This window comes from Oratosquilla oratoria, chromosome 12 (assembly GCF_046742065.1).
Source record: "Oratosquilla oratoria isolate Oo_2021 chromosome 12, ASM4674206v1, whole genome shotgun sequence".
NCBI classification, from domain to species: domain Eukaryota; kingdom Metazoa; phylum Arthropoda; class Malacostraca; order Stomatopoda; family Squillidae; genus Oratosquilla; species Oratosquilla oratoria.
Window position 1 is genome coordinate 41,610,952 of NC_134788.1, and position 21,757 is coordinate 41,632,708.

At 38.3% G+C, this 21,757-nt stretch overlaps 3 protein-coding genes across 4 annotated transcripts in view; 2 read left to right on the top strand and 1 right to left on the bottom strand.

The window, feature by feature from the left end:
• The window catches only part of LOC143031538 (uncharacterized), a 485,407-nt gene that overhangs the window by 365,250 nt on the left and 98,400 nt on the right, over positions 1-21,757 (bottom strand). The window lies entirely within an intron of this gene.
• On the top strand, positions 1,504-4,284 carry LOC143030712 (uncharacterized). 2 transcript variants are annotated; one of them, XM_076193901.1, is made up of 2 exons: positions 1,504-1,716; positions 3,252-4,284. In XM_076193901.1, exon 2 carries the CDS (start codon positions 3,283-3,285, stop codon positions 4,264-4,266), a length of 984 nt encoding a protein of 327 aa, XP_076050016.1. In that variant the 5' UTR covers positions 1,504-1,716; positions 3,252-3,282; the 3' UTR covers positions 4,267-4,284. The 2 variants fall into 2 exon arrangements, with proteins under 2 accessions (XP_076050016.1, XP_076050015.1); XM_076193900.1 differs by lacking the exon at positions 1,504-1,716 and adding an exon at positions 1,724-2,558.
• Positions 15,040-16,242, top strand: LOC143032057 (uncharacterized). The gene is made up of 2 exons (XM_076196524.1): positions 15,040-15,110; positions 15,212-16,242. Exons 1-2 carry the CDS (start codon positions 15,040-15,042, stop codon positions 16,215-16,217), a joined length of 1,077 nt encoding a protein of 358 aa, XP_076052639.1. The 3' UTR covers positions 16,218-16,242.

Below are 21,757 nucleotides of genomic sequence, written 5' to 3' on the forward strand. Positions count from 1 at the left end.
CGAACAATAGAGAACACATTTGGACAGTTTTTAGACAATTTATTTTGAGGACGAGTTGACCACCCAGCTTGTCATTCGGGGACCACTTGCCCTAGGGGACCAGTTGACCGGGGACCAGTTGACCGGGGACCAGTTGTCCTACAATCCATGAGTCCAGGTTCCTCCCATAGGTGCCCGGACAATTCGTCGACGGACAATTCGTCAACGGACACCTTTATATACCACATTTTTGCCGAACGGTTGGTTCGTCGCGTACGAGCCTATAGTTACATAAATACCTGGTTGCCTGTTTAACACTCTTTCGACGAAAAGGCTGTTCGACGAAACATCCTTTCGACGAATCGTCCGACGACGATATGTCTGTTCGACGAAATGTCTGTTGACGAATTGTCCGGCGACGAATTGTCTGCCGACAAAACGTCCGGTCACGCTTCGCATGAACCTCGCAGTTTCTTGTGCACGACTTCTGGCGTAAGTTTTTTTTTTTTTTTTTTTTCTCCACTTTCTCCAATTTGACCACCATCTCACCCAGAGATCCAAGGCCAAAGGCGGAAAGGCAAGAATCGACCTGGAGCCTCAAATTTACCTGGACCCCACGCACACGCCCTTGGGTCCACTCTGGGGCAAGTTTGGACCTAATCGTCCAACCTGACGACTTGGGCCAAGTCCGTACAATGTTTCCCCGCTATTTCAGTTCCAAGACCAATGGAAATGAATACTGGGGTAAAAAAAATCCCGGGGAAATAGCTCGAACACACTGTAGAAGCCTGACGTCACAGTCGTCACTTCTTAAGCAAGGTTTACACGCTACGATAAATTGTAGCGATTTATTGTAATGAAAAGGTTGTTACAATTTGTCATTACGTGTCAACAGCTTAGTGAAGTTAATTTGATTGTAGAACCTATTAAGTTGGGAGGAGGGGGAAATGCCCACATCTATTTTGAAAGTTAGGTAAGGTGGTGTAGTGAAGGAAGATTGGGAAGGGGATCCACAAGGAGATTAGGTTAGTCATGATTGGATACAGATAAGGATAACTGGTAAAAGAATCATTGGGCTATTAAGTAACATCCTTCCTTTTTTCTTGGCTTTAAGATGTATGTTGTCTTGAAAATACGAGTCCATTAAGAGTTGAGAAATTATCTACTCTTTCCAAGTGCTCAAGATTACTGACTGTAAACCTGCATTATCACAGTGGCTGACAGATGTCTATGGGTCCCTCCAGGAAGAAAATTTGGACTTTTTTTCCGTTGTTGTGTAAGTGTGGGACCTTTTATGTTACTAATTAATAGGAAAAGGGGGAGGGAAGCAGTTTTGAGTTTTCTGAATTTGTGTGTGAAAAGGTGAAGGAAATACAGATTGATGCAGAGGATCACCCCCACTTCCGGAGGGATGTACAAAGGATTACAAAGGCGGAGCATGCCGACAGGAGACCTTTTGGTCCATATCTAGGTCGGATGCGAAAAAAATCATAATTAATGAATAAAAAAAACTATAATGGATGTAGGTGTTGATAGGTTTTGAGGATGGGTGACAGAAAGATGTTCCTCTGTAATATCTGTCTTACAGGACTACCTTCAGGTACTTGTAGGTCCTGTGGATCTAGAAATGACTCGCATTTGACTTGATGAGCAAGGAGAATACATGGCATGTTCATGTTTCTTGTGCCTTTATGACAGTAGAACTAAGGACAATAATGGATTCAGATGAACTGGCAGGTGAGAACATAATTGTTGGAGAAATATGAGAGACTAACCACTTCTCTCTCTCTCTCTCTCTCTTCATATAATCAGCACTTCTGTTGTTGGTGAAAATATAGCAGTGAAAAGGTAAATTGATATTGGAGATAAAGGAGAAATTAAGCAAAGTAAGAGAAATGAAGGATAGTGGAAACAAAAAGTAGTTAGCATTCTTTTTTTAATCATAAATGAATACTGTATGACTGCATAAAATTTATACAGTAACCATGGTAAATAGCCACACACATCAGAAAAAATTATCTATCCATCTTATCAAACTGAATCCAATGCAGTGGTATATTAAAGCTCAGAACAAAAGATTTTTTTTTTTTTTTTCAGTACACACACATTTGAAAACCTTTAGTTATAAAAAGATTAAACTTGTTCATTTGATGGACCTAAAAGTTGAAAACTGATGGGAGATCCACAAATCACAAACTCCATGGATGATGGCTTAAGTGCATGGCCTTTGTGGTTGTGAAAGCTTTCCTTGGAAACAAGAAGGCCAGAAACTACCAAACTTATTGAAACATTGCCTCAGCATTGTCATAACCTGGGTTGCAGCATGAGAATTAAGGTTCAATTTCTCAACAGTCATTTTGATCAATTTCCTGAAGATCTAGGTGTCATAGTGATGAGCAAGGTGCAAGATCCTATCAAGATGTTAAAGCTATGGAGGAGTGATATCAAGTATAGTTGGATAGTTACATAGTGACCAGCTACTTTCAGAGAATCGTAAGAAAATGTCTGGGAATGAAATACACCTGAAAATCCTAGAAATACTCATTCCATGAAGAATGAATGTGGTATATTTATTTAATGTAAGTAAACTTATATCTGTCCAATTGTTTGTTTTAAAAATATTTGTAATGTTTGCTTGTATATTTGTTAATTACAATGAATTCCTACCTTTACAACAATTTTATAAATAAAAGAACTGAGGTGATTGTGGGAATTACTGTCATTGGGTACTTGTACATATTTGGTGACTTACGAAATAATGGACTATGCTGTAAAAAATGTGATGTGATTGGTAGAAAAACACTTGAGCCAAGTACCCACAAACTAGTTGAAAACAAATCTATACAAAGCACAAATTGTGTTGATTTTTTTTTTTTTTTCCAAATTTCCTCAGCTGCATCTCACCTTATCCAAATATTCTTAAATTTTTCCTTACCTACCAGATTCCATGGCTTGTTGAATATCTCATTTACTATGTCATGTGAACTGGACTTGTTTCTGCTCTTGAATATCTTTACCACTTCTAGAACACTTATGTGTCTGTATGAAGATGTTAAGAATGCCAATACCATATTCCCATACTTGTCTGAAATGGCGACTAAATGGGGATGGAGTGTGGGGACTGTGGGCTTACCCTTTACATATTTTACTTATGCAAGAGTCAAGGTATGCTTTGACATGGCCATCTACCTTATATGGAGAAGGTAATTGGTGTGTACATGTACATACTCTTATTACTGTAGATGATAAATTTGTTTTTGTTCCTTTGGCAGGACAGGAAAAAACTTTGAACACCCATTGCTGATGGTAAACATAGATATAATGGCCGAAAGTAACGTCACTCAAATAGTGACCCATACAATAGAAAAGACTTTTCAGTGTGAACTATGCGGTGCCATCTTCTCGCATCAAAGTACTCTCATTCAGCATATGGGGGTCCACACAGGAGAAAAACCTTTCCATTGCCAGTTATGCGTCGCTACATTCTCACGGAAAAGTCATCTCAATCAGCACATGAGAAGTCACACTGGAGAGAAGCTAGTTCAGTGCGTGCTTTGCGATGCCGCTTTCTCACGGAAAAGTCACCTCAACCAACATATGAGGATCCACAGCGGAGAGAAGCCTTTCCAGTGCGAGCAATGTAACGCTGCTTTCGCATACAAAGGTGATCTGAATAAACATATCATGATCCACACAGGAGTCAAACCTTTCCCTTGTGGGATTTGCAACTCGGCTTTTTTGCGGAAAGGTGAGCTGAACAAGCATGTGTTGATCCACACAGGAGAGAAGCCTTTTCACTGTGAGTTGTGCAATGCGGCCTTCACGTATAAAAGCAATCTCAATCAGCATAGGAAGATCCACACTGGAGAGAAGCCTTTTTCGTGTGGGCTGTGCGATGCTGCTTTTTCTTGTAGAAGTAACCTGAAGAAACATATAATCATTCACACGGGAGAAAAGCCCTTCAAATGTGACATTTGTGAAGCTGCTTTTGCAAGAAAAGGTCATCTTGATGAACATACGAGGATTCATACTGGAGAGAAGCCGTTTCATTGTGAACTGTGTAGCGCCGCTTTCTCGCACAAAGGTCATCTCACGTTACACACAAGGATTCACACAGGAGAGAAACCTTTCAAGTGCGAGTTGTGTAATGCCGCTTTTTCACAAAATAATCATCTCCAGCGGCACATGAGGACCCACACTGGAGAGAAGCCCTTCCAGTGTGACCTGTGTGTTGCGGCATTTGCAAAAAATAGTGGTCTCAAAAGACATATGGTCACTCATATGTAAAAAGTAATAATAAATAAGCAGTGTGTAAATATAGTTTCACATCCTATTGGACATAATGTAACTTAAGAACTTTAATAGAAAATATGGAGATAACTATGATACATATGAATAAAGTAATCATGGCATCTAACATTTAAATGACAAAATTCATGTGCTATTGGTAAAAAAAAATTATTTTGCTTTCCCATTAATTTGCATTTATTGTACATATGGAGTTCATATGTGTCCTCATAACCTTTGAAAATGCACTCAAACTCCAAGCAGTGAAACCAACTTATGTATTTACCTAGTTGTATTTTACGGGATGAGAGCTAAACTCGTGGTGACCCGTTTTCGTATCTCTTCGCATCCAGTTTATTCTTAAAATCTTGTACAGTTTTGGCACTCACTGTTTCTCCGTTTAGTTTGTTCCAGACATCAATCACTCTATGTGGAAAGATATTCTTTTTCAAATCTTTTCTGTAATTGTCCTTCTTTAGCTTCTTTTTGCATCTTGTTTTTCTTCTGTCCCATTTTAATAAGTCGCCTCTTTCAAGAATTTCTATACCTTTCATAATTCTGTAAATGGTCAACAACTTGCCTCTTTCTCTTCTCTGTTCCAGTGTTGGTAAATGTATTGTATCCAATCTTTGTTCATATGTAAAATTCGAGTGTAGGTGCCATTTTTGTCGCTGCTTTTTTTTTTTTTTTTTTTTTTTTTTTTTTTTTTTTTTTTTTTTTTTTTTTTTTTTTTTTTTTTTTTTGCTAGGTGCCCATAGTGTCACAGCATACTCTAGTTTAGGTCTTATTAGTGTAACCATTATTTTCTTTACTGGTAGACACTGGTTTTGTGCCTATTGCTTGGAGGCAGGCAAATGTTGTTCCTGTTTTTAAGAAGGGAGATAGATCATCTCTATGCAACTACAGGCCAATCAGTTTGACATCAGTTATAGGGAAAATGCTTGAATCAGTAATAGTAAATAGATTCAGAGAACACATTGAAAGACAATTTAATTTGTGATACACAGCATGGTTTCTCCAAGGGTAAGTCATGTGTGACTAATCTTCTATCCTTTTACACTAAAGTATATAAGGGGTCAGATAACAATGATAATTGTGATGTTATTTACCTAGACTTTAGCAAAGCATTTGACAAGGTGCCACACCAGAGACTACTAAATAACATCAAACCCCATGGCATTGGAGGAAAAGTGTTAGAATGGATTAGAGCTTGGATTAGTAACAGAAAACAGTGGGTCACCATAAATGGAGTAAAATCCAGGTGAGGCAATGTTACTAGTGGGGTCTCCCAGGGCTCAGTTTTGGGTCCTTTGTTCATTATGTACATAAACAACTAAAATGATGGGATAAATAGTGATGTTAGTAAGTTTGCGGATGACACTAAAATAGGATGCCTAATTAGGTCAGGAGACGATGTAGAGATTCTGCAGGATGATCTTAACAAATTGTTCAAATGGTTGGTGAAATGGCAAATGAACTTCAATGGCTCTAAGTGTAGCATGTTAAACATAGGGCTACACAACCCTGAAAATAGATACAGCTTAGAAACACGCTTTCAGAGAAAAGTGAGTGCGAGAGAGACTTGGGAGTTCTAGTGAGTCCGGAACTTAAAACCAGGAAACAGTGCATTAGTGCCAGAAATAAAGCTAACAAAGCATTAGGTTTCATTGCTAGGATGATAATGAATAGAAGTGCAGAGGTAATTATCAAACTCTATCTAGCGATAGTTAGACCCATCCTTGACTATACGGTACAGTTTTGGTCTCCATCCTACAGAATGGACATCAATTCACTCAGTACAGAGAAGAATGACTCAGAAATTTTCCTTACGAAGTGAGGCCTCGGCACCTTAACTTACACTCTCTGGAAAGACGCAGAGTGCGGGGTGATCTAATAGAGGTGTTCAAGTGGATCAAAGGCTTTAACAAGGGTGATGCAAACAAGGTCATCATATTAAAACAACAGGGCAGGACTCACAGTAATGGTTATAAACTGGACAAATTTAGATTTAAGAAGGAAATAGGCAAGAATTGGTTTACTAATAGGGTGGTCGACGAATGGAATAAACTTAGTAACCATGTAGTAAGCACTGAAACTATCGGTTGTTTTAAGAAACGATTAGACAACTTTATGGATGGGGATGACAGGTGGTGATGGATACTGAGCTGCCTAGTGTAGGCCTTATGGCCTGTTGCAGTCTCTTTCATTCTTATGTTCTTCATGTAGTCAAAGGCCACTTTCATTGATCTTAATAAGTTGAAAGTCTCTCTAAATAATTTATTGATATGTTTATCAGGTGTCAAGTCACTTGATATAATTACTCCTAGGTCCCTTTCTGAATCAATATTTTTACTTGTTTCCAATTTTATATTGCCCCAATTTTAGCTTTTTCCAAATTCCATTATGCTACATTTCTTAATGTTAAAGTTCATTTCACATCTAACTCCATTCCCATATTTTGTCCAGGTCTTCTTGTAGCGATCTGCAATCTTCTTCTGTGCTTACTCTCTTGAGCAATTTGGCATCATCAGCAAAGAAGTTCATGTAACAATTCACCCTCATCCATATCGTTTATATATATGTCAAACATTAAAGGAGCCAATACAGAGCCTTGCGGGATGCCACTCTTCACATCTTCCCAGTTCGAATTTTTGCCTCTTGAGTTCCACTCTCATTTTTCTCCCACTTAAGAAATCCTTCATCCATTCCAGTAGCTTTCCTTGTATTCCTCCTATTCAATTTTTCTTATTAACTTTTTATGTGGTACTTTGTCAAAAGTCTTCTGCAAGTCCAAGAAGGCGCAATCTGCCCAGCCATCCCTTTCTTGTATTATCTCAATTAATCTCGAGTAAAAACATATTAAGTTTGTGGTACACGATCTTCCATTTCTTAAGCCAAATTGTTTAGGATTTAATATTTTATTCTTTTCCAAGTAATGTACATTATGTGAATACCCAATTTATATTTCATTTAAATGTGAAAAACTATCATTAGCAGATGACAACCTGCTGTTTCAAGTATCATCTAGTTTTGGTATCGAGACGTTCCAATGATGGGTGATTTCAATTTTACTGACATTGACTGGATGACCTTTGAATGTAGCAATATAGATAGTCATTTGATAGAGTTTCTTGGTGACAATTACATAGTTCAGCACATAAAAGAGCCCACAAGACATGGAAGCATATTTCTGATCACATGTAAAAGCATGATACATATACCAAAGGCTTTTTCCCCCTACACGGGGGGGTAGCCAAAAAGGAAAAGGCATAGAAACCGCTCCCACCCATTACATTTCCTATATATTCCACTCTCCTCAACCCTCCTCCTTCCCTCTCATCTTGGCACCTCCTGGATGACGGGTCATCCCTGCATCTTGTCCACTGCCCTGGGTCAGAAGCAGTGTCGCATGACACATCACATCCACAGCAAGGCCACTTCATACATTCGGCGACCCCCCCTCTCCGTCCCCCCATGCAGAAAAGGAGAAGACGGGGAGAAATCCCTTCGGGCTGCGTCAATATTTTTCTCATACTTCCTCACCCCACCCACTCCCCCTCATGATAATTGGTGCAAAATTGAGAACATTGCAGGCAGCAGTCACTAGTTCAATTCAAGCTTCAAAATGTTTTGGAATCGACTGCTCCTCTACTTACGTTCATTCGTTTTACGTTTTTTTTTTTTTTCGATTTTACGTTTAAACTGACTGTAAATTGTAAAAAGAAAAAAAAATAGTGATTTTTTTAGTTTAGCGCGCTCTCCGTAGTACGAGACGTTCAAACGATACTTACGCATAAACGACAGACTGAACGTGCCTTGCCTCCTCCTCCTTCTCCTCCACCATCTAATTTGATGTTGCTTGAATTTAATTCATTTGAAATTAATGTTATTACTTTACAATGTTATGTTTATAATTAATGGTTTAGGAGTGTTTTATAAGATACGGTAATAGAATTTATGGATGTATAGTACAGTATGAACGGTCATATATTACTGGAACGTACAGTAAAAACTTACGTTCATTTTCACGTTACGTTCGGCCGTTCGGAACGTAACTAAAACGTAAGTTGAGGAGCGACTGTATATCTAAATTATCTGAATTCAAAAGAGCTCAGTTCATGGGACTACACCAAGAGTTTCAGTTTATAGACATGGAGACAAAAGTTAGATGAAAGACCTGTAGATCAGGTGTGGGAAATATTTCAAAATACACTTACCGAGATGATTCATACCCTTGCATCCCATCCAAGGAAAGACTTCTCCCAAATCAGACTCACTCGAAATGGTTTGATAAGCAAGGAATAAAAAGAGAAAATATAAGTGTTCTGACTCACCTAATGACTATCAGAGTTGAGTGATAATGCAAAGGTATTTAAAAAAGATAATCGGGAAAACAAACCAACAGTACAAAATTGATATTGCTGATAAATCTAAAAAAAAAAAAATTAAAATCGCCCAAAATTTTATAGTTCAATTAGAAATGAAGTTATTAGGAATTACATTAGCCCACTGTCTGTCAATGTTGAACATGAATATTTAAATGAAGGTATGTGTGATATCTTAAACAGTTCTGTATTTACAAATGAAACACTTCAAACTGAAGCCTTAAGTGAAACCTGTGATAAGCTGAGATGAAATTTATGTAAATATATTAGTGCAACTATCAGTAACAACCTCAAGTCATCTAACGAGATGGTGCAACTATCAGTAACAATCTCAAATCATCTAACCAGATGGTGCAACTATCAGTAACAACCTCAAATCATCTAACCAATGTATTTCTGCCTTAGAGAAAGCAGTAAGATTGCACAAGCTTTTGATCTCAATAGGCTGTCTTTAACCAACTATATACATCATTAGTCCATCCACATTTGGAATATGCTGAGTACGTATGTTAGCCAAATCTCAATAATGAATGACAGATTGGAAAAAATTACAGCTGTGACCCACATAACTGATTCCAAAGATCAAAAGTCATGAAAAACACCTAGAACATATTAGCCTATTCCCCCCCAAAAAAAAAACAAAATATATATATATATATATATATATTTATATATATATATATATATACATATATATATATATATATATATATATATATATATATAAACAAATAGACTCGGGTGTGACTTGATACAGAATTTCAAGATTATAAGGAGAATTGGCAACAAAAGTGATTAAAATTTACAAACTGAATATGAATCAGACAAGTTGTCTCAAGCTGTCAGGATGTAATGGGTAGAGACAACTTTGCCAACTTGTAATCAATCGATGGGTGGAATAAACTCCCTGCAGATGAAAGATGGTTCGGACACATGGAAATAATGATTGAGGAATGACTAATAAAAGAGGTGTGGAAGGCAAAGGTGGGGGGGGGAGTGAACTTGAGGGGATGATCGAGTATGAAATGGATGGGATGAAAAGGGCATTGGGCAAGAGGGGAATGTCTGTTGAGCAAGAAAGGGAGGAGGCAGAAGATAGGAGTGAATGGAGAATGTGTATAGACGATACAGTGATGCAAGGAAGGGGGTGGGTTAGGGGATGGTTATGTGTGAATGATAATTTGACTCAGCCCAAAGGGATTTCTCCCTATCTTTTTCTGTGCATGAATGGATGGAAAGGATGGGTCACCAATTATGTGAAGCAGCCTTGCTGTGGATTTGCCATGTATTGCTACATTGCTTTTGACCCAGGGCAGTGGGCATGATATAGGGTGAGGTCAGGTGAGAGGGGGGAAAGAATGGTGGATAGGAGTGGTTATATTCCTTTTGACTTGGCTATTTCCCAAGTAAGGGGAGGAAAAGCCTTTGGTATATAGATAGAAATAAACACCTAAGCAATATGTTGTAAGTCTAATGTCTGCCAACTGTTTGGTTCACTTGTTTAATCATTTCTTTGTTTATCTATTTTTAGCATCTAATCTACATGGGCCAAAAGGTCTCCTGTTAGTATGCTCTTCCTTTGTAATCTACATATATTTTACCATCAGTAACATCCTAAGCTCAGTATAGCTATTTATCTACTCAGATGAACGGTACAAGTGCCCAGTATTTTTTCCCCTTACATTTATATAATTTTCTATATGTAGAGACATTGGGACAAATTATGGGAAAGGTGGAGGGGGAAACACGGGTCTTTATCTGAATATCGAGTTTATTCCTGACCGGTTTCGCTTACAATAGCCTCTGAAGAAGCTATTGTAAGCGAAACCGGTCAGGAATAAACTCGATATTCAGATAAAGACCCGTGTTTCCCCCTCCACCTTTCCCATAATTTTCTATATGTACCCATGTAAGGTGGGTAGGTATAAATGAGTTCACCTTTGTCGCCCTAAGATAGATTAATGTGTACTTCTATTCTGCAGGGGCTCCCCAGCACAGTACTAAAATATTGACTACATGTTACCATGCAGTCAGTACCCCAGTATGAGCTTATTGTTGTTTCACATAACCTTCCGGACTCAGCCACTAACTGCTTCAATCTATCCTCCAATTCTGCTACAATTGCAGTGTCATCTGTAAACAGCAACTGACATGATCCTAACTTTCCTCTGTTGTCGCTAGCAACAAACCCCGCTCATATGCATTTTGTACAACAATACATTACAGTAGGTCCGATAATTTTTATGACAGTCGCATGCAGGATTCGAACCCACTGATTTCGGCCACCCGTAAGATAAACTTCACTGAGCCTTAACCCACTACACCAACAGAGACTGTAAAGGCCTTGAAAACTGGAATCGAACTGATTCCCGAGGATAGGAAAGATCACTAATCTGCGACCCCAAATCCTGGTGGGCTTGGGCCTTGTGTAAAACAGGAAGTGGGGTCGCAGATTAGTGGTCTTTCCTATCCTCGGGAATCAGTTCGATTCCAGCTTTCAAGGCTTTTACAGTCTCCGTTGGTGTAGTGGGTTAAAGCTCTGTGAAGGTGATCTTACGGGTGGCCGAAAGCAGTGGGTTCGAATCTTGCATGCGACTGTCATAAAAATTATCGGGTTGATGTCGCCGTTACTAGCGAATTTCTCTCAACGTTACAGTAGGTAACTCCGGTTCAACCCAATTTCACCTCAAACCACATTCTCCATTCCTTACCCATACACAAGCTATAGTAAACAAGTTACTCATTCTTTTCCCCCTCCTAAGCCTTTTTACACCTGTATGCCTCACCAAATACATAGGATTTCCACCCTCCAAAGAATCACCAATATACTGATTGATCAGTCCTCGGTTTGGTTAGTGATTTTCGGTGAACTAGACGCAGGAAACAAAAATTTGGGGGACATTTTGGCCACTCTGGATTCAGGGCCACGATGTCCTCCTGTTAATTGGACTTGGACACTACTCAGGGCAAAGGTGCGGGTACCAGAGGCGAAATGACAAAAACCCATCCAGAGCTTCATGAGTCCCGTGTACGGTCAACTGGTCCCCAAATCTGTACCCCTAGGACAACTGGTCCCAAAAAATAGTATATCTCGTCCCCAATTTTTTTCATTTTTTTTTTTATTTAAACAATAGTTTTGAGATATTTAGCAAGAATAAAAATACCACAACATATTACGTACAACACTATTAAATAATACACAGGTATATATTACTCAAAATAGCAAGAAGCAAAATACCATAATATAATATGTACAACACTTTATTAAATCATCTTATGTTTAGTAACATAAAAAAATAAAGTTAAAAACCACTAAAGCGTAAAAAAAACATGTATACGAACAATAGAGAACACATTTGGACAGTTTTTAGACAATTCATTTTGAGGACGAGTTGACCACACAGCTTGTCATTCGGGGACCACTTGTCCTAGGGGACCAGTTGTCCTACAATCCATGAGTCCATGTTCCTCGCATAGGTGCCCGGACAATTCGTCGACGGACAATTCGTCGGCAGACACCTTTATATACCAACTTTTTGTCGAACGGTTGGTTCGTCGCGTACGAGCCTATAGTTACATAGATACCTGGTTGCCTGTTTAACACTCTTTCGACGAAAAGGCTGTTCGACGAAACATCCTTTCGACGAATCGTCCGACGACGATATGTCTGTTCGACGAAATGTCTGTTGACGAATTGTCCGGCGACGAATTGTCTGCCGACAAAACGTCCGGTCACGCTTCGCATGAACCTCGCAGTTTCTTGTGCACGACTTCTGGCGTAAGTTTTTTTTTTTTTTTTTTTATCCACTTTCTCCAATTTGACCACCATCTCACCCAGAGATCCAAGGCCAAAGGCGGAAAGGCAAGAATCGACCTGGAGCCTCAAATTTACCTGGACCCCACGCACACGCCCTTGGGTCCACTCTGGGGCAAGTTTGGACCTAATCGTCCAACCTGACGACTTGGGCCAAGTCCGTACAATGTTTCCCCGCTATTTCAGTTCCAAGACCAATGGAAATGAATACTGGGGTAAAAAAAATCCCGGGGAAATAGCTCGAACACACTGTAGAAGCCTGACGTCACAGTCGTCACTTCTTAAGCAAGGTTTACACGCTACGATAAATTGTAGCGATTTATTGTAATGAAAAGGTTGTTACAATTTGTCATTACGTGTCAACAGCTTAGTGAAGTTAATTTGATTGTAGAACCTATTAAGTTGGGAGGAGGGGGAAATGCCCACATCTATTTTGAAAGTTAGGTAAGGTGGTGTAGTGAAGGAAGATTGGGAAGGGGATCCACAAGGAGATTAGGTTAGTTATGATTGGATACAGATAAGGATAACTGGTAAAAGAATCATTGGGCTATTAAGTAACATCCTTCCTTTTTTCTTGGCTTTAAGATGTATGTTGTCTTGAAAATACGAGTCCATTAAGAGTTGAGAAATTATCTACTCTTTCCAAGTGCTCAAGATTACTGACTGTAAACCTGCATTATCACAGTGGCTGACAGATGTCTATGGGTCCCTCCAGGAAGAAAATTTGGACTTTTTTTCCGTTGTTGTGTAAGTGTGGGACCTTTTATGTTACTAATTAATAGGAAAAGGGGGAGGGAAGCAGTTTTGAGTTTTCTGAATTTGTGTGTGAAAAGGTGAAGGAAATACAGATTGATGCAGAGGATCACCCCCACTTCCGGAGGGATGTACAAAGGATTACAAAGGCGGAGCATGCCGACAGGAGACCTTTTGGTCCATATCTAGGTCGGATGCGAAAAAAATCATAATTAATGAATAAATAAAAAAAACTATAATGGATGTAGGTGTTGATAGGTTTTGAGGATGGGTGACAGAAAGATGTTCCTCTGTAATATCTGTCTTACAGGACTACCTTCAGGTACTTGTAGGTCCTGTGGATCTAGAAATGACTGGCATTTGACTTGATGAGCAAGGATAATACATGGCATGTTCATGTTTCTTGTGCCTTTATGACAGTAGAACTAAGGACAATAATGGATTCAGATGAACTGGCAGGGGAGAACATAATTGTTGGAGAAATATAATAAACTAACCACTTCTCTCTCTCTCTTCATATAACCAGCACTTCTGTCTTTGGTGAAAATATAGCAGTGAAAAGGTAAATTGATATTGGAGATAAAGGAGAAATTAGGCAAAGTAATAGAAATGAAGGATAGTGGAAACAAAAAGTAGTTAGCATTCTTATTTGAATCATAAATGAATACTGTATGACTGCATAAAATTTATACAGTAACCATGGTAAATAGCCACATACACATCAGAAAAAATTATCTATCTTCATCTTATCAAACTGAATCCAATGCAGTGGTATATTAAAGCTCAGAACAAAAGATTTTTTTTTTTCAGTACACACACTCATTTGAAAACCTTTAGTTATAAAAAGATTAAACTTGTTCATTTGATGGACCTAAAAGTTGAAAACTGATGGGAGATCCACAAATCACAAACTCCATGAATGATGGCTTAAGTGCATGGACTTTGTGGTTGTGAAAGCTTTCCTTAGAAACAAAAAGGCCAGAAACTACCAAACTTATTGAAACCTTGCCTCAGCATTGTTATACCCTGGGTTGCAGCATGAGAATTAAGGTTCAATTTCTCAACAGTCATTTTGATCAATTTCCTGAAGATCTAGGTGTCATAGTGATGAGCAAGGTGCAAGATCCTATCAAGATGTTAAAGCTATGGAGGAGTGATATCAAGTATAGTTGGATAGTTACATAGTGACCAGCTACTTTCAGAGAATCGTAAGAAAATGTCTGGGAATGAAATACACCTGAAAATCCTAGAAATACTCATTCCATGAAGAATGAATGTGGTATATTTATTTAATGTAAGTAAACCTATATCTGTCCAATTGTTTGTTTTAAAAATATTTGTAGTGTTTGCTTGTATATTTGTTAATGACAATGAATTCCTACCTTTACAACAATTTTATAAATAAAAGAACTGAGGTGATTGTGGGAATTACTGTCATTAGGTACTTGTACATATTTGGTGACTTACAAAATAATGGACTATGCTGTATAAAATGTGATGTGATTGGTAGAAAAACACTTGAGCCAAGTACCCTCAAACTAGTTGAAAACAAATCTATACAAAGCACAAATTGTGTTGATTTTTTTTTTTTTTTCAAATTTCCTCAGTTGCATCTCACCTTATCCAAATATTCTTAAAATTTTCCTTACCTACCAGATTCCATGGCTTGTTGAATTTCTCATTTACCATGTCATGTGAACTGGACTTGTTTCTGCTCTTGAATATCTCCTTCGCCACTTCTAGAACACTTCTTATGTGTCTGTATGAAGATGTAAAGAACACCAATACCATATTCCCATACTTGTCAGAAATGGTGACTAAATGGGGATGGAGTGTGGGGACTGTGGGCTTACCCTTTACCCTTTACATATTTTACTTATGCAAGAGTCAAGGTATGCTTTGACATGGCCATCTACCTTATATGGAGAAGGTAATTGGTATGTACATATTCTTATTACTGTAGATGATAAATTTGTTTTTGTTCCTTTGGCAGGACAGGAAAAAACTTTGAACACCCATTGCTGATAGATATAATGGCCGAAAGTAACGTCACTCAAATAGTGACCCATACAATAGAAAAGACTTTTCAGTGTGAACTATGCGGTGCCATCTTCTCGCATCAAAGTACTCTCATTCAGCATATGGGGGTCCACACAGGAGAAAAACCTTTCCATTGCCAGTTATGCGTCGCTACATTCTCACGAAAAAGTCATCTCAATCAGCACATGAGAAGTCACACTGGAGAGAAGCTAGTTCAGTGCGTGCTTTGCGATGCCGCTTTCTCACGGAAAAGTCATCTCAACCAACATATGAGGATCCACAGCGGAGAGAAGCCTTTCCAGTGTGAGCAATGTAACGCTGCTTTCGCATACAAAGGTGATCTGAATAAACATATCATGATCCACACAGGAGTCAAACCTTTCCCTTGTGGGATTTGCAACTCGGCTTTTTTGCGGAAAGGTGAGCTGAACAAGCATGTGTTGATCCACACAGGAGAGAAGCCTTTTCACTGTGAGTTGTGCAATGCGGCCTTCACGTATAAAAGCAATCTCAATCAGCATAGGAAGATCCACACTGGAGAGAAGCCTTTTTCGTGTGGGCTGTGCGATGCTGCTTTTTCTTGTAGAAGTAACCTGAAGAAACATATAATCATTCACACGGGAGAAAAACCTTTCAAATGTGACATTTGTGAAGCTGCTTTTGCAAGAAAAGGTCATCTTGATGAACATACGAGGATTCATACTGGAGAGAAGCCGTTTCATTGTGAACTGTGTAGCGCCGCTTTCTCGCACAAAGGTCATCTCACGTTACACACAAGGATTCACACAGGAGAGAAACCTTTCAAGTGCGAGTTGTGTAATGCCGCTTTTTCACAAAATAATCATCTCCAGCGGCACATGAGGACCCACACTGGAGAGAAGCCCTTCCAGTGTGACCTGTGTGTTGCGGCATTTGCAAAAAATAGTGGTCTCAAAAGACATATGGTCACTCATATGTAAAAAGTAATAATAAATAAGCAGTGTGTAAATATAGTTTCACATCCTATTGGACATAATGTAACTTAAGAACTTTAATAGAAAATATGGAGATAACTATGATACATATGAATAAAGTAATCATGGCATCTAACATTTAAATGACAAAATTCATGTGCTATTGGTAAAAAAAATTATTTTGCTTTCCCATTAATTTGCATTTATTGTACATATGGAGTTCATATGTGTCCTCATAACCTTTGAAAATGCACTCAAACTCCAAGCAGTGAAACCAACTTATGTATTTACCTAGTTGTATTTTACGGGACGAGAGCTATGCTCGTGGTGACCGTTTTCGTATCTCTCCGAATCCAGTTTATTCTTAAAATCTTGTATAGTTTTAGCACTCACTGTTTCTCCGTTTAGTTTGTTCCAGTTATCAATCACTCTGTGTGGGAAGCTATTCTTCTTCAAATCTCTTCTGTAACTGTCCTTCTTTAGCTTATTTTCGTTACCTCTTGTTTCTCTTTTGTCCCATTTTAATAAGTCGCCTCTTTCAAGAATTTCTATACCTTTCATAATTCTGTAAATGGTCAACAACTTGCCTCTTTCTCTTCTCTGTTCCAGTGTTGATAGATGTAATTTCTCCAATCTTTGTTCATATGTCAAGTTTGATAGTGTAGGTGCCATTTTTGTTGCTGCTCTTTGATTTTTTTTTTTTTTTTTTTTTTTTTTGTGTGTGTGTGTGTGTGTGTGTGTGTGTGTGTGTGTGTGTGTGTGCTAGGTGCCCATAGTGTCACAGCATACTCTAGTTTAGGTCTTATTAGTGTAACCATTATTTTCTTTACTGGTAGACACTGGTTTTGTGCCTATTGCTTGGAGGCAGGCAAATGTTGTTCCTGTTTTTAAGAAGGGAGATAGATCATCTCTATGCAACTACAGGCCAATCAGTTTGACATCAGTTATAGGGAAAATGCTTGAATCAGTAATAGTAAATAGATTCAGAGAACACATTGAAAGACAATTTAATTTGTGATACACAGCATGGTTTCTCCAAGGGTAAGTCATGTGTGACTAATCTTCTATCCTTTTACACTAAAGTATATAAGGGGTCAGATAACAATGATAATTGTGATGTTATTTACCTAGACTTTAGCAAAGCATTTGACAAGGTGCCACACCAGAGACTACTAAATAACATCAAACCCCATGGCATTGGAGGAAAAGTGTTAGAATGGATTAGAGCTTGGATTAGTAACAGAAAACAGTGGGTCACCATAAATGGAGTAAAATCCAGGTGGGGCAATGTTACTAGTGGGGTCTCCCAGGGCTCGGTTTTGGGTCCTTTGTTCATTATGTACATAAACAACTAAAATGATGGGATAAATAGTGATGTTAGTAAGTTTGCGGATGACACTAAAATAGGATGCCTAATTAGGTCAGGAGACGATGTAGAGATTCTGCAGGATGATCTTAACAAATTGTTCAAATGGTTGGTGAAATGGCAAATGAACTTCAATGGCTCTAAGTGTAGCATGTTAAACATAGGGCTACACAACCCTGAAAATAGATACAGCTTAGAAACACGCTTTCAGAGAAAAGTGAGTGCGAGAGAGACTTGGGAGTTCTAGTGAGTCCGGAACTTAAATCAGGAAACAGTGCATTAGTGCAGAAATAAGCCAAAGCTTAGGTTTCATTGCTAGGATGTAATGAGAAAATTAGGTAAATAGCAGTGCAGAGGTAATCATCAAACTAGCGATAGTTAGACCCATCCTTGACTATGCGGTACGGTTTTGGTCTCCGTCCTACAGAATGGACATCAATCCACTAGAATCAGTACAGAGAATGACTCGTAAATTTTTACGGAGAGAGGCTTAGGCCTTAACTTACACACAGGAAAGACGCAGAGTGCGGGGTGATCTGATAGATGTGTTCAAGTGTGTTCAAATGCCTTAACAAGAGTGATGCAAACAAGGTCATCATATTAGAACAATAGGGCAGGACTCACAGTAATGGTTATATACTGGACAAATTTATATTTAAGAAGGGAATAGGCAAGAATTGGTTTACTAATAGGGTGGTTGACGAATGGAATAAACTTAGTAACCATGTAGTAGTGAGCGCTGAAACTATCAGTTGTTTTAAAAAAGTATTAGACAACTTTATGGATGGGGATGACAGGTGGTGATGGATACGGAGCTACCTAGTGTAGGCCTTATGGTCTCTTGCAGTCTCATTCTTATGTTCTTCATGTAGTCAAAGGCCACTTTCATTGATCTTAATAAGTTGAAAGTCTCTCTAAATAATTTATTGATATGTTTATCAGGTGTCAAGTCACTTGATATAATTACTCCTAGGTCCCTTTCTGAATCAATATTTTTACTTGTTTCCAATTTTATATTGCCCCAATTTTAGCTTTTTCCAAATTCCATTATGCTACATTTCTTAATGTTAAAGTTCATTTCACATCTAACTCCATTCCCATATTTTGTCCAGGTCTTCTTGTAGCGATCTGCAATCTTCTTCTGTGCTTACTCTCTTGAGCAATTTGGCATCATCAGCAAAGAAGTTCATGTAACAATTCACCCTCATCCATATCGTTTATATATATGTCAAACATTAAAGGAGCCAATACAGAGCCTTGCGAGACGCAACTCTCCACATCTTTCCAGTTCGAATTTTTGTCTCTAAGTACCACTCTCATTTTTCTCCCAATTAAGAAATCCTTCATCCATTCTAGTAGCTTACCTTGTATTCCTCCTATTATTTCAATTCTTCTTATTAACTTTTTATGTGGTACTTTGTCAAAAGCCTTTTGCAAGTCCAAGAAGGTGCAATCTGCCCAGCCATCCCTTTCTTGTATCATATCAATTAATCTCGAGTAAAAATTATTTTAAGTTTATGGTACACGATCTTCCACTTCTAAAGCCAAATTGTTTAGGGTTTAATATTTCATTCCCTTCCAAGTAATGTACATTATGTGAATACCCAATTTATATTTCATTTAAATGTGAAAAACTATCATTAGCAGATGACAACCTGCTGTTTCAAGTATCATCTAGTTTTGGTATCGAGACGTTCCAATGATGGGTGATTTCAATTTTACTGACATTGACTGGATGACCTTTGAATGTAGCAATATAGATAGTCATTTGATAGAGTTTCTTGGTGACAATTACATAGTTCAGCACATAAAAGAGCCCACAAGACATGGAAGCATATTTCTGATCACATGTAAAAGCATGATACATACATATACCAAAGGCTTTTTCCCCCTACACGGGGGGTAGCCAAAAAGGAAAAGGCATAGAAACCACTCCCACCCATTCCAGTTCCTATATATTCCACTCTCCTCAACCCTCCTCCTTCCCTCTCATCTTGGCACCTCCTGGATGACGGGTCATCCCTGCATCTTGTCCACTGCCCTGGGTCAGAAGCAGTGTCGCATGACACATCACATCCACAGCAAGGCCACTTCATACATTCGGCGACCCCCCCTCTCCGTCCCCCCATGCAGAAAAGGAGAAGACGGGGAGAAATCCCTTCGGGCTGCGTCAATATTTTTCTCATACATACTTCCTCACCCCACCCACTCCCCCTCATGATAATTGGTGCAAAATTGAGAACATTGCAGGCAGCAGTCACTAGTTCAATTCAAGCTTCAAAATGTTTTGGAATCGACTGTTGTACAGACGCTCCTCTACTTGCGTTCATTCGTTTTATGTTTTTTTTTTTTTCGATTTTACGTTTGAACTGACTGTAAAAAAAATGTAAAAAGAAAAAAAAAGAGTGAATTTTTTAGTTTAGCACTCCATAGTAGGAGACGTTCAAACGATACTTACGCATGACGCTGCGTCCATTGTTTGCAAGGCACAAACGACAGACTGAACGTGCCTTGCCTCCTCCTCCCCCTTCTCCTCCACCATCTCACTTTATGTTGCTTGAATCTAATTCATTTGAAATTAATGTTATTTACAATGTTATGTTTATAATCAATAGTTTAGGGGTGCTTTATAAGATACGGTAATAGAATTTATGGATGTATAGTACAGTATGAATGGTCATACATTACTGGAACGTACAGTAAAAACTTACGTTCATTTTCACGTTACGTTCGGCCGTTCGGAACGTAACTAAAACGTAAGTTGAGGAGCGTCTGTATATCTAAAATATCTGAATTCAAAAGAGCTCAGTTCATGGGACTACACCAAGAGTTTCAGTTTATAGACATGGAGACAAAAGTTAGATGAAAGACCTGTGGATCAGGTGTGGGAAATATTTCAAAATACACTTACCGAGATGATTCATACCTTTTTATCCCATCCAAGGAAAGACTTCTCCCAAATCAGACTCACTCGAAATGGTTTGATAAGCAAGGAATAAAAAGAGAAAATATAAGTGTTCTGACTTACCTAATGACTATCAGAGTTGAGTGATGCAAAGGTATTTAAAAAAGATAATCGGGAAAACAAACCAACAGTACAAAATTAATATTGCTGATAAATCTAAAAAAAAAATCGCCCAAAATTTTATAGTTCAATTAGAAATGAAGTTATTAGGAATTACATTAGCCCACTAATGTCTGTCAATGTTGAACATGAATATTTAAATGAAGGTATGTGTGATATATTAAACAGTTCTGTATTTACAAATGAAACACTTCAAACTAAAGCCTTAAGTGAAACCTGTGATAAGCTGAGATGAAACTTATGTAAATATATTAGTGCAACTATCAGTAACAACCTCAAGTCATCTAACCAGATGGTGCAATTATCAGTAACAACCTCAAATCATCTAACCAATGTATTTCTGCCTTAGAGAAAGCAGTAAGGTTGCACAATCTTTTGATCTCAAAAGGCTGTCTTTAACCAACTATATAGATAATTCGTTCATCCACATTTGGAATATGCTGAGTCTGTATGTTAGCCAAATCTCAATAAAGAGTGACAGATTGGAAAAAATACAGCTGTAACCCACATAACTGATTCCAAAGATCAAAAGTCATGAAAAACACATAAAACATATTAACCTATTTTCCCTAAAAAAACAAAAAACAAAAAGATAGAAAAAAATAGACTCGGGTGTGACTTGATACAGGATTTCAAGATTATAAAGAGAATTTGCAACAAAAGTGATTAAAATTTACAAACTGAATATGAATCAGACAAATTGTCTCAAGCTGTCAGGATGTAATGGGTAGAGACAACTTTGCCAACTTGTAATCGATGGGTGGAATAAACTCCCTGCAGATGAAAGAGAACTGGGATGGTTCGGACACATGGAAATAATGAGTGAAGAATAACGAATAAAAGAGGTGTGGAAGGCAAAGGTGGGGGGAGTGAACTTGAGGGGATGATCGAGTATGAAATGAATGGGGAGAAAAGAGCATTGAGCAAGAGGGGAATGTCTGTTGAGCAAGAAAGGGAGGAGGCAGAAGATAGGAGTGAATGGAGAATGTGTATAGACGATACAGTGATGCAAGGAAGGGGGTGGGTTAGAGAATGGTTAAGTGTGAATGATAAATAATTTGACACAGCCCAAAGGGATTTCTCCCTATCTTTTTC

Excerpts from the sequence above, each read along its gene's own strand:
- LOC143030712 (XM_076193900.1), top strand. The coding sequence starts at position 2,539 with ATGTGGTATATTTATTTAAT. Across the intron at positions 2,559-3,251 it reads ATGTGGTATATTTATTTAAT|GACAGGAAAAAACTTTGAAC; the intron begins GTAAGTAAACTT and ends TTCCTTTGGCAG.
- LOC143032057 (XM_076196524.1), top strand. The coding sequence starts at position 15,040 with ATGGGGATGGAGTGTGGGGACTGTGGGCTTACCCTTTACCCTTTACAT. Across the intron at positions 15,111-15,211 it reads TTACTTATGCAAGAGTCAAG|GACAGGAAAAAACTTTGAAC; the intron begins GTATGCTTTGAC and ends TTCCTTTGGCAG.